Source organism: Peromyscus leucopus, chromosome 3, assembly GCF_004664715.2.
Source record: "Peromyscus leucopus breed LL Stock chromosome 3, UCI_PerLeu_2.1, whole genome shotgun sequence".
Taxonomy (NCBI): domain Eukaryota; kingdom Metazoa; phylum Chordata; class Mammalia; order Rodentia; family Cricetidae; genus Peromyscus; species Peromyscus leucopus.
Genome location: NC_051065.1, coordinates 46,357,403 through 46,368,830, shown reverse-complemented (window position 1 = coordinate 46,368,830; position 11,428 = coordinate 46,357,403). Strand labels below are relative to the sequence as shown.

At 41.2% G+C, this 11,428-nt stretch overlaps 2 gene segments (V, D, J or C); both read left to right on the top strand.

Moving 5' to 3' along the window:
- The first annotated feature begins 4,948 nt into the window (after positions 1–4,948).
- LOC119087696 lies at positions 4,949–5,853 on the top strand. The segment is given in 2 exon segments: positions 4,949–5,167; positions 5,273–5,853. Coding segments are annotated over 2 exon segments (660 nt in total).
- A 3,061-nt stretch (positions 5,854–8,914) lies between these two features.
- Positions 8,915–9,547, top strand: LOC114687295. The segment is given in 2 exon segments: positions 8,915–9,030; positions 9,126–9,547. Coding segments are annotated over 2 exon segments (381 nt in total).
- Positions 9,548–11,428: the final 1,881 nt, after the last annotated feature.

The following is an 11,428-nucleotide window of genomic DNA, read 5'->3' as shown; positions in this document are numbered from 1 at the left end:
TTCAAGGCCTCTTATTCTTTAATTATTATTTTTTATTTTGTTTTTTTGTGTATGGCCTGAATAAATAAATAAATTCAAACAGTTGAGTCTATTTAGTGTTACTTACATTTATAATTTTAGGGATGCCTGCTGGTGATTGGATAATCATGTATGGGACTCATCCTGGGGAAGAGTCACTCCCCTCTCTCAGCAGGCTTTAATTGCAAGAAGAAAAAAAAATCTGGAGGAATTACCATGCCAGATTTCAATACCTATTACTCTTTTTCCTTATTATTGGTGAATTTACAAATAGAACTATCATATTATCTTGTTGTAATATGTCAGTAACTTGGCTCATTGAGTAGATGACTTCAGGAAGCTGCTCATGCCGCATTTCATTCTACAGAATGGGCAATAAAACTGTGCCAGCATTGAGTTTGTATATTCAGGTCATAGTCATCTTTCTTGCATCATGATAGGTCTAAAAGATATAAGAAGATGTGTTTAACCTCAGTATTTCAAAGTTTTGGTCTATGATTAATTGGACCTGTGGTTTGGGGGCTTGTGGTGTGACAGAACAGGCTGGCAGGAAGAATATAGCAGAGTTGTATTTCCCATCCTTTGTCAGCCAAGAAGGAAGATAATGAAAAGAAGAGGAGAGGATAAGAGAGAAGAAGAGAGGGAAGATGTGAGGGAAGTGGAGGAGGAGGAGGAGGAGGAGGAGGAGGAGGAGAGAGAGAGACTGATTGATCTATTAACTGCATTCCCCTTGGGACATACATCCTCTTACTAGGCTCTCCTTTCTATTATAAACCCATCTATAGACTAGACAATGATGAAATCAAAGCCTTCATGATCTAATCTTTCTCATAGCTCTTCCTCTGAACATTGTGTTGACAAGTAAGCCTTTCATACATGAGTCTTTGGGGAACACTCTTGTAAACCAAATATGTACTATTTTGCTTTGTAATATTGCAGAATTTGCCTAATATAGTTATCAGAAAAATTTCACTTACTTATTTTTGTTAAAAATAGACTGTTCTTTCACACAGTACATTCTAACCACAGTTTCCCCTCCCACCACTCCTACTAGTTTCCCCCTTTCCCCAGATCCATTCCCCTCTCCTGCAGATCCTCCTCCCCTCTCCTCAAGATCCCCTCCTCCTCCTCCATTTCAGAGCAGGCTTTCAAACAACACAAAACAAGGGGGAGTGGAAGGAGGGGGAGCTGCAGGTGGATGTATTGTTTTAGAGGAGGAGAAGGAGAAGAAGAAGAAGAAGAAGAAGAAGAAGAAGAAGAAGAAGAAGAAGAAGAAGAAGAAGAAGAAGAAAGACAAAATCCCTCCTATTCCTTGGTTAAGGAAGAAGTAGGAGGAAAAGAGTCCCAGGATCAGGCTAAAGAGTCAGAGATACACCCACCCCCCACTGTTAGGAGTACCACAAAGAAATGAACGAACAGCCATAAGATACACACAGAGGACCTAGTGCAGACCTTTGTAGGCCCCATATTTGCCATTTGAATCTCTGTGAGCCCATGTGAGCTCTGCTTAATTGGTTTGGTAGGACATGTTCTCCCAGTGTTCTCCATCCCCCTAAGTGCTACAGTGTACCCTCTATCTCTTCTGCACAGTTCCTAGATCTCAAAGTGGAGGGACCTTGTGGAGAACTCCATTTAAAACCCTCCAAATAATGTCTGACTGTGGGTCTGCACCCACTCCCGTCTACAGCCTGAGGAAGCCTCTGTAATGATGACTCGACAAGGCTCCCATCTATCAGTATAGCAGAATATCACTAGTAACCATTTCATTGATTTTTTTATTAATGGAGAAGATTGCCTAGTATATACAGCAATATTCAGCATAAGTTTATTGGAGAAATTATTTTAGCCACTCCACGTAGTTAAAAGGATATTTATTTAATGGTGTAACTCACAAATTAAGTAATAGGTTTGTCGCAGTGTCTGGGGAAGGTGTATTGCAGTCCAGCGGTGTTCTCCGGAGCTCTGCACAGTCCACCTTCACAGTTCAGCGTCCTGGCACAGAGAGAGTGCACAGAGAGAGCGCTGGCCCATCCAGCTCTGGGGTCTCCTGGTGCTTCCCCTGGCCCCGCCTCGTAGGTGTGACAGTTGCCAGAGTCTCAACGGGGGTTGGAACTTCCAGATCCAAGTTGGAATGGCTACCCACTACATAAGTTGTCAAGTCACAGAAGGAAAAACAGAAATTACCACAGAATGTTAACTTTTTTCATTGTCACTTAAAACCAACACATCAACAGCTGAAGTGATGAATCTTGGATTCATACTTACCAGATAGGATCATTTTCTAAAGAATTACAAAGCAGAATGTGCACAGAGCTGTAAATTACCAGAAACTACACAAGAAAATTGCAACCATATCAGACAACATTCTATGGGATGCTCTCTAACAAGCACCACTTTATTAATTATCAGTGCCTCTGAATTACTTGGGTTTCTTTGTTTAAGTACCTCATGGAGGATTCAGTTATTAATCTTTACTTTTATTCACTTTGTCACTTTGAAGATAGTCTTTCTTTCTCTTCTTTTTAATGTTTATGATCATAATAAAATGCATGGTAATAATAAAGTTCACTTTGATGTTTATGAGGGAAGGTAAATTTGTTTACTCTCAGCATTTTTATAGGGAATAAATTCACAGATTAACTGGTAAAAAGCTATGCAGGCTAATTTCATGTCTCTGGATGTCAAATGAAAGGACAATGTATATCTAAACACCTACTGGTATCTAGAAACTTCTATTTTCTTTCCACAGGGTGATGCAGGAAGGTTGGGGGATAAATAAATAAAAGAATAAATGTTTGGGGGAAAACTGAAAATGCCTTAAGGGTTGGATGTTAGACTCTGAGAAGTCTATCTGATTGTGGGCCTTCAGTATCTACTCCTGTTATAACTTAATCCTCCCTGGTTAGTGAGACTCCCACGGAGAGGGTCACATGCTTCTTTTGGAGATTGTATTTTGTCTACCAGGAGGGGCTGAAAGAAATATTTTTTCCCACACTTGTTTTTCCCCAAGCACCTTTAATTTAGAAGAAGCAGAAACCAAAGTAGCATACTGGACAGTCATTTTCTGAACTCCATCTCTTTTTTAATATCTATAACCCTGTGGTATTTTACACAAATTCATGATGATGTATAACCATCGTTACTATTTCCAAAAAAATTTCTTCTCTAAACCTGTTAAACAGTAACTTTTCTTCTTTCTTTGTGCCAATCTTGCCTATTTTTAGGAAGTCTATACTTAGAATTATATTTTTCCCTTTCTGTCTGATATCTTTCACTTCATGTAATATTTCATGCATTTTAATATTTATAAGAACTTGACTTATTTCAATACTTCATTGTATTAAAATTGTATATTTTTCTACCTACCCCTCACTTTACAGATTTTTTTAGTTGTGTCCATTTCTGTTTTATATCTATCTTTGCCAAAGTCTGCAAAGAGCAACAATGATCTGCTAGGAATATCCATGGTTTTTATTTCTCAGTGACATATGAACATTGCAGAATAAAGCTATTAATAAGAAGACCATGGTATCTAACACAATCAAACATAAAATATACACTTGGCATTTTATAGAAGATTACAGCTTTGCAAAGAAGGAAGAAAATAGGACTCATCACTAGGGGAAAAATCAATCATTAGAAAGCAACCTGTTTCTGAGGAATTGGCTGACAATGACATTAAACAGTGTAACTGCAGCACGTACTTTAAGAGGTTGATAGAAACGAGGGAGACATGCAAAGTTCCCAATCAAGATTCTAGAAGTAAAAATTGTAGTGTCTGTAATGACAAATAGCTGACTGTAAGTAGCAGTAGATTGGATGCTCCAGAAGGAAGAATTAATGAATGAAGCTGATATTCATAAGGAAACAGAGAGAAAATGAGAACAAGGTGTCAGTGAGCTGAGGATAACCCCAAATGGTCAAATATGCAACTGGGGATTCCATTGTAAAATTTTAATATTTTAATTTCTTCAAGAGAAGCTAGCTGTCTGCAATAATTCCAACATTCTATCATTCTTGCCTTTATCTTTCTTAGACTGGTTTATTTTCCAAGTGTTCCATAGGCTTCTCCACTGACAGCACCCACGGTCAGCCTGTCGTAAAAATTCTCTTAGACTAAAGGTTTTGCCCAGGTCCTCTCCCTTCCAAAGGCATCTGGTGTCTAATGACTAGTTTATGCCTCCCTACAGCACTGTGATACAATATAGAAATTACTGCTTTCTTCTTTTTGTTTTGTTTTTTGTTTTTCAAGACAGAGTTTCTCTGTGTAGCTTTGGTGCCTGTCCTGGCTCTTGCTCTGTAGACCAGGCTGGCCTCGAACTCACAGAGATCCACCTGGCTCTGCCTCACAAGTGCTGGGATAAAAGGCATGCGCCACCACCGCCCGGCCTGTTTTCTTCTTTTTAATGAGTTCCTTTAATGCATCTCTCACTAGCACAGACAATATTTGAGATTTTGATGGGTACACTGGAGCTGGCAACAACTCTGACATGTTTTCTGGTCCCCTGATGACTGTTTTTGACCTCCCAGCCTCTATGACAGCTATTAGAGCTCAGGCCCTGTGACTGCATAGCTGGTCGCTAGGGGGCACTGTGGATCCAAGGAGTGAGCTGATCCAGAGCTCTGGTTTAGAGTCCACAGAAGGGTAGAACCAGAAGCAGTGCCATCTCAGTAGGCACAACATAGGGTACAGGTGATCAGTCATCTTTGCACATAACCTGGGCATCAATACAGCGATCCATGAACTATATAGCCATGAACTGTAAGCTTGTCAATCTAAAACCTCCTGGAGCTAGAAGAGGAGGAAGCACCTGCCTCAGAGGGAAATATGAAAAGGATTTCCCCAAAGTCACCCATATTTATTCAGCACAGCCATCTCCCCTTCCACTAAGGAGGCTGAGCCCAAAGGGGTTGAAGGGCTGGGCCAGTAGACTATGCCCAAGGGTACAGAGAGCCTATGGGAGCCAGCAAGATCATGACCTCAGAGCCTGACATCACAGGCAATGAGATGAGGAAAAGGAGGAGCTGACTCCTGCTCTCACCAAGGAGAGCAGCACCCTGAGTAGAAGGATGTGTGACACTGCCCTCCCTGACTCTGCCTGGGGACCCACCCTGCTGTGCTGTGTTACTGTCTTTCTCCTGGGAACAAGTAAGTCCTGAGCCCTGGTGGGACTGCTCCTCACCTCCTTTACTGCTGCTGCTGAATCCATCTACTCTTTCTCTGGATTCTCACTCCTGTCTCCTGCCTCCCCAGGTTCAGCCAATCCTGGGGTCATCCAGTCTCCAAGACACATAATCAAAGCAAAGGGAGGAAGGTCCATTCTGAAATGTATTCCCATCTCTGGACATGCCAGTGTGAGCTGGTACCAACAGACTCTGGGGCAGGAACTGAGGTTCTTCATTCAGCATTATGAAAGAACAGAGCAAGCAAAAGGAAACATGCCCAACCGATTCTCAGTCCAGCAGTTCAGTGACTATCGCTCTGAGATGAACATGAGCACCTTGCAGCTGGAGGACTCTGCTGTGTACTTCTGTGCCAGCTCACCACAGCCTTACAGAGTGACAGGCTTTCTGTCCCTTAATCTTCCTGTCCCCGCTGGTGATGTACTAGAGAGAGGTTATGAAATTCCACACAACCTTATCCAAGGCCCAGATGCTTCTAGGTCTTTACTAATCCCCTCACTACCTAAGCCTACACAGAGTGGTCCTAAAAGTGGCTTGGGCCCCAAGACTCCAGATGTTCTCATGTGTCTGCCAATGCCTTCTAGCTCCTACCTAGCCAGTGGGAGGAGACCCTGCTCTGTGATGGGTGTGAGCATAGGCAATATGTCTTAGGACAAGGGTAGATTAACACATCCATTTTCTAGATGAAGATTTTTATACATCAATAGGAATCAGTAGCTTATGAAATTTCCCAGCATTTCATGTTTAAGAATACCAACACAAGCATTGAAATCTGCATCACTTTGCCTTCTATGTCAATGTTTCGAATTTCCCTCTTGGCTCCCAGTTTGGGCCATAAAAATATATAGTTCACTGTCTCTTGTGCTATAAGACCAGCTGAGGTTATTGTGAATGTATGAGGGGCTGACAGGTTCTAGATGTATACTATTAAGCTGGATAATGTTTGTATGGTCATAGGTTCAAGGTGAGGTTTAAATTTTCAACAAAAGAAAATTTGTTACTCAGTAATCAAGCAATCATTTTATAAGGAATATAAGGAGATATTATGGCATACGCTTCTCTCTCTCATTAAATCAGAGTATTGTTCAGAAGACTACCATTACTGGTAGGTCAGAACGTAACCTGGAAATGAGCCTAAGAGCTACAAAATTTCAAGTTCTACAATTGAAATCTAAGTCTAAAGTCGACAGTGGCTCTTCCTTGAACAGACTCAACTATGGGCAATTGCTTTTTTTCTTGGTGGCTCTTGGTTTCTAGGGACCAGCCATGCCATGGTTTTGGCATTGAGAGGTATGTCCTTTCTGGAATGGCCAGACTCTGTCCTAAGCTTCTTCATATGGATACTGTGCTGCCCCCTTTGTCTCTGCTTTGGCTTCTGAGTTCTTCCTCACCAGTTACAGGATTATAGAAAGTATCTATTAAGATCCTACCAGGATGTTTGGCCACAGAAGGAGGTTTTATGTTTTGATACTATCTGTGTAGGTTGCAACTGAGATATCCTTTACTTAGAAAAGAACCTATACTGCCTTTGAGTGGAGGTGTTTCATGTTAGAGAACTTAGAACACAAGCTTTTGATTGAATTAGTTGCATTTACCTGAGAACCTAGACAAACCAGACTTTCACATTTCCAGGCTAACAGTTCACCCATATTGTTGAAGGAGACTTTCTCTTTACAGGAATCAAAGTAAGAAAGTTTAGGTCAGTCTTCCACAGAATCACCTGAAACAAGGAGATTTTTTTTTTAATCAATGAGGACACACTAGCCTAGCTTAGAATGTAGAGCTTATGTTCCTGAATTGTTATGAGATATCTTAAATCAATTGTTCAATTTGTAGTGACCCCAACCTTGGTGCTTTATAAGCTTTCTGAATGTTGAACAGTTCTTGTAGCCATAGATGGCACCGAAGTTTTATCTTCCATATTTAAGGCAAAGTAAAGATTAGTAGAAACTTCATAGACTATGGCATGTTGTGTGGGTGCAAGTGAGGCTATACAAATAGTAAAATAAATAAATAAATAAATAAATAAATAAATAAATAAATAAATAAATAATAAAAGATTGTAAAATAAGGAAATGTGTCAGGAGCAGCACATAAGATGGCTGACGTGCTGCCAGCAGAGATTGGAGAAAAACAGACACAAGATTGTGAACCATCAACCCTCCATGCGTTTCCCTCTGGATCTTCTCCTTAGCATGCCTCTAGAGGGCCAAGGCAGAGACGCCTATGTGTCCCAAGGTCATGCTTTATGGCATGCACTTGTCATGTTCTCCTCCATAGAATTACTTCTTGTAATGCTGGTCTTTTTCTTCTATCTGATCTTCATGTTCTGTGTTCCTAGACCAATGATGATTTCTGTGATACAGGAAAGGAGTGAAGTAAATTTCATGGGAAATTATACAGAGGTGATCACCCAGGCTGGGGTCAAGGCAGTTATACAGGTCATGAGAAAGAACCTGCAGCCTGGGGAAGCTTTTCAGGCTTGGATAAACTGTACCAAATGTGTGGTCAACTATAGCACATGGTATGATGTGTATCAACACACTGGATTCGGTGTGGCCATGATGAATAATTCCGTTTCTGAGGATATTCCAAGGGCATCGTGTAAACTTGAGACCCTAAGGGGTACTGGTTGAAGACTGTGGATGGAGTAACTTATAGATGGGATGACAAAGGAGAAGTGTGGGAACCTAGAACAGGAGGAAAATGGTGGCCTCCACCAAGAAAGGGAGATGGCAACTTTAATCCAGACATTTTGATCCCTCCTGAAGGAGTGTGGAGACAATGTGGCAATGGTTGGAGTGATTGCTGCAAGTTTTATTGGGTTCCTAGACTGAAAAGAGCTGCCAGGAAAGGTGAGCTTCCTTTCATGGAAGCTCTGAAAATTGGATCAGGTCTTCCTTAGAATTGTTGGGATAAGAAAGACAAAAGTTCCTGATTTGCAGGGGCAGATTTCTTATTCAGGTCATTGTGGCCCACCAGTCATGGGGCTTGGTGTTTACAGAGGGCTGTGTGAGAAGGAAATGACTGTCTGGTACATTGACCACTGTTTTTATTTTTACCTTTTTTTTTTTTTAAATTGCATGTTGCTAGCCTCTGGGTCAAGTGCTCAGAAGATTGTATAATCATTAATAATAAAAATAGATTATGTCTGCTTTGGTGTTAAATCTGGGATAGTTCCTGTGTTTAGTAAAAGATTATGAAGAATATATTGGTGAATTTTTAAGAATAACCTTGGGTATCATCAGGATACTTTGTATTGGGTGATTTCCCCTTTTCTTTCTGTTTCCCCTTGCTTATGATAATAAAAGACTGAGGTTACCAAGGCAGAAGCAGAAGCTAAGGAAGTTGTAGCAGAAGTGACCTGTCACTTGCATGAGCACTCTCTCTGAGTCGATACTGTGCCTTCCAGGTATCCAGTGCTTCAGACCCCTGAAACTGCTGAGGCTGGTCCCTGGCAGAAATGTGTCATAGTAGGAATAAAAGAAACCTTATATGTTCACTTAAATCAAAGCAGTACATGCATGTATACATACAAAACAAACCACAAATTCCTTAAATCTCAGTTGTTAATTTATGTATATCCTCTCCAAATAATACTGTGTAATCCAACCATGTGATTGTAATTAAGAGTTGCCTTGCTCCTGTGGGGAAGGGGTATGGCATGACAACTGTGCAGTTCCCCATTTGTTGGAGACAATGACATCACTAATCACTGAGAGCCCCAGCTCTAGTTTCCACAAACAGGGCTGGAAGACATCAGATCTTGCCTTGGTCCTGAGATGGACTCCAGGCTCTTCTGTGTGGCCTTGAGTCTCCTGTGTGCAAGTGAGTGCTGGGCAGGCTGCACATGTCCTTCCCTCAACAGAATTCCCCATTCTAGCTGAGATGACATCATCATGCTCTGTCTTCCTCTATTCCAGAACACATGGAGGCTGCAGTCATCCAAGACCCAAGAAGCAAGGTGACAGTAACAGGAGGAAAGGTGACACTGAGCTGTCGCCAGACTTACAACCACAACTATATGTACTGGTATCGGCAGGACCTGGGTCATGGACTGAGGCTGATCCATTACTCATATGGTGCTGACAACGTTGAGAAAGGAGATGTCCCTGATGGGTACACGGTTACCAGACCAAACCAAGAGAACTTCTCCCTCATTCTGGAGATGGCTTCCCCCTCTCAGACAGCTGTGTACTTCTGTGCCAGCAGTGATGCACAGCAGTGTGTGGCTGTCTCCTCTCTGCACATAAAGTAAATTAGGAAGACAAGTTTCCTGTGTACTCCAGGAAGTCCGTGCCTCTGTAAGAGTTACTGAGCTCTAACAAACCAGGAACATTTCAGCATGGGTCTCAACCTCACTGAAGTCCATTCTAATACCTTTTCATGGGTGCTTGTCTTAAATCCACCCCTTGGTTCTCTGTATTAAGAGGAAATCTTTCTGTTTTGTTTTGCTGAGTTTTTTTTTTTTTTTTTGAGGATTTCTCTGTGTAAGTCTTGACTGTCTTCATAGTCTGTAGACCAGGCTAGCCAAAAACTCACAGAGATCTGCCTGCCTTTGCTACCATGTGCTAGGATTAAAGGCTTGTGCTACCCGTACTATGGCTGGTTGAAAATTAATCATTAACTAAAATTCCTGATGACCTGTTTGATAAAGTCATAGCCATCGTTTCCCTCTTGGTGGCCTCAGTGAGCTCCTTAACCACCTTGCTATCCGCCTGAGCCACTTACATGGCATCTTTCCAGGGGTGTTTACCCTATAGGTCAGTAGTCCCTTAGTTATATAGGACAAAAGCCCTTAAGGTCCTCTGTCATTTTCTTCCCCCATCTCTATCATCAGCCTTTACCCAGCCTTCCCTGTTCTTTCCTCTCCAGCTGAACTTGTCTACAATCCATTACTTCCTCATATGTGTTGTGCTGTTTTCACCTCTGGAGATATTTTCCTAGGACATTTCTTCTGCACTGAAGTCACGCCTTTCCCTCTTGCTCTGGATCTCTACCTCCCATGAAAATCTATTTCAGGTTGGATTATTTTTCTTTTACCTTTTTATGATTTTAATTTATTTACAGTATTTCCCCTTACTTCCTGTTCGCATTATTTTCTTCCTTTTTAAGTTCATCACCTCTTATTAATTATTATTATTATTATTATTGTTGGTTTTATGTTTGTGTGTATGTGTGTGGTTTAAATAAAAAAAATTAATTTAATCTGCTGATTCTATTCAGTGTTACTTATATGTATACTTTTAGGAATGCCTGCTTGTGATTGGTTAACCACATAGGGGACTGTAGTAGTTTCAATGTAATTTCTCCCATAATCTCATATGGATTGGCACTCTTAGGAGATATAGCTTATTTCAAGTAGATATGGTCTTATGGGAGGAAGTGTCTCACTGTGTGGGTGAGCTTTGAGGTCTCTATTTTCAAGCTTTCACTCAGTTTACTTCCTATTGTCTTCAGATCAAGATGTAGCAAGCACCATGCCTGCCTGCAAGCCACCTTGTTGTACAGTGATGATAATGAACTAAACCTCTGAAAATGTAAGCCAACCCAATTAAATGTTTCTTCTTTGTAAGAGTGGCCATGGTCATGGTGTCTATTCACAGCAGTAGAAAACCTATCTAAGACAGAAGTTGGCACCAGGAGTAGGGCATTACTGTGAGAGCTGAAGAATGCTTTTGTTTCAAGAAATATGAACAATGGGACTGTGGATTAGAAAAGTAGTTTAATGCTTTAAGTGCTGCTTAATTGGCTACACCAATAAAAGCATGGAAGACAGTAGTGCTAAGAGTGACTCCTCATACTGGGTTGGGGGCTGGTTCAAGAGGTTTCAGAGGAGAAGAATTTTAGTACATTGCCTAGAGACCATTCTTGTGACATTTTGGTGAAGAATGTGGATGCTTTTGGCCTTTGTCAAGAGAGTCTGCCTGAGGGTAATGTAGATGTAACAGTCTTATTAAATAAGAAGCACAGAGCCAAATGCAAAGTTAAAAGCCCAAGAGGCCAGAGCAGTAGCTAAAAACTGAAACTTAAAACCGCCTTCTTACCCTTCCTGCCGCTGCTGTCCTTCCCCTCAGAAAGAGACCTACTTCCTGTGTGTCTGTCTTTTTATTGACTTTCTGTTCTGCCTTCTTATTGGTCATAAACCCAACCACATGACCTCCTCATCACTCCTGTCTATACAGACCTCTAGGTCTCTATGATTGGTATTGAGATTAAAGGTGTG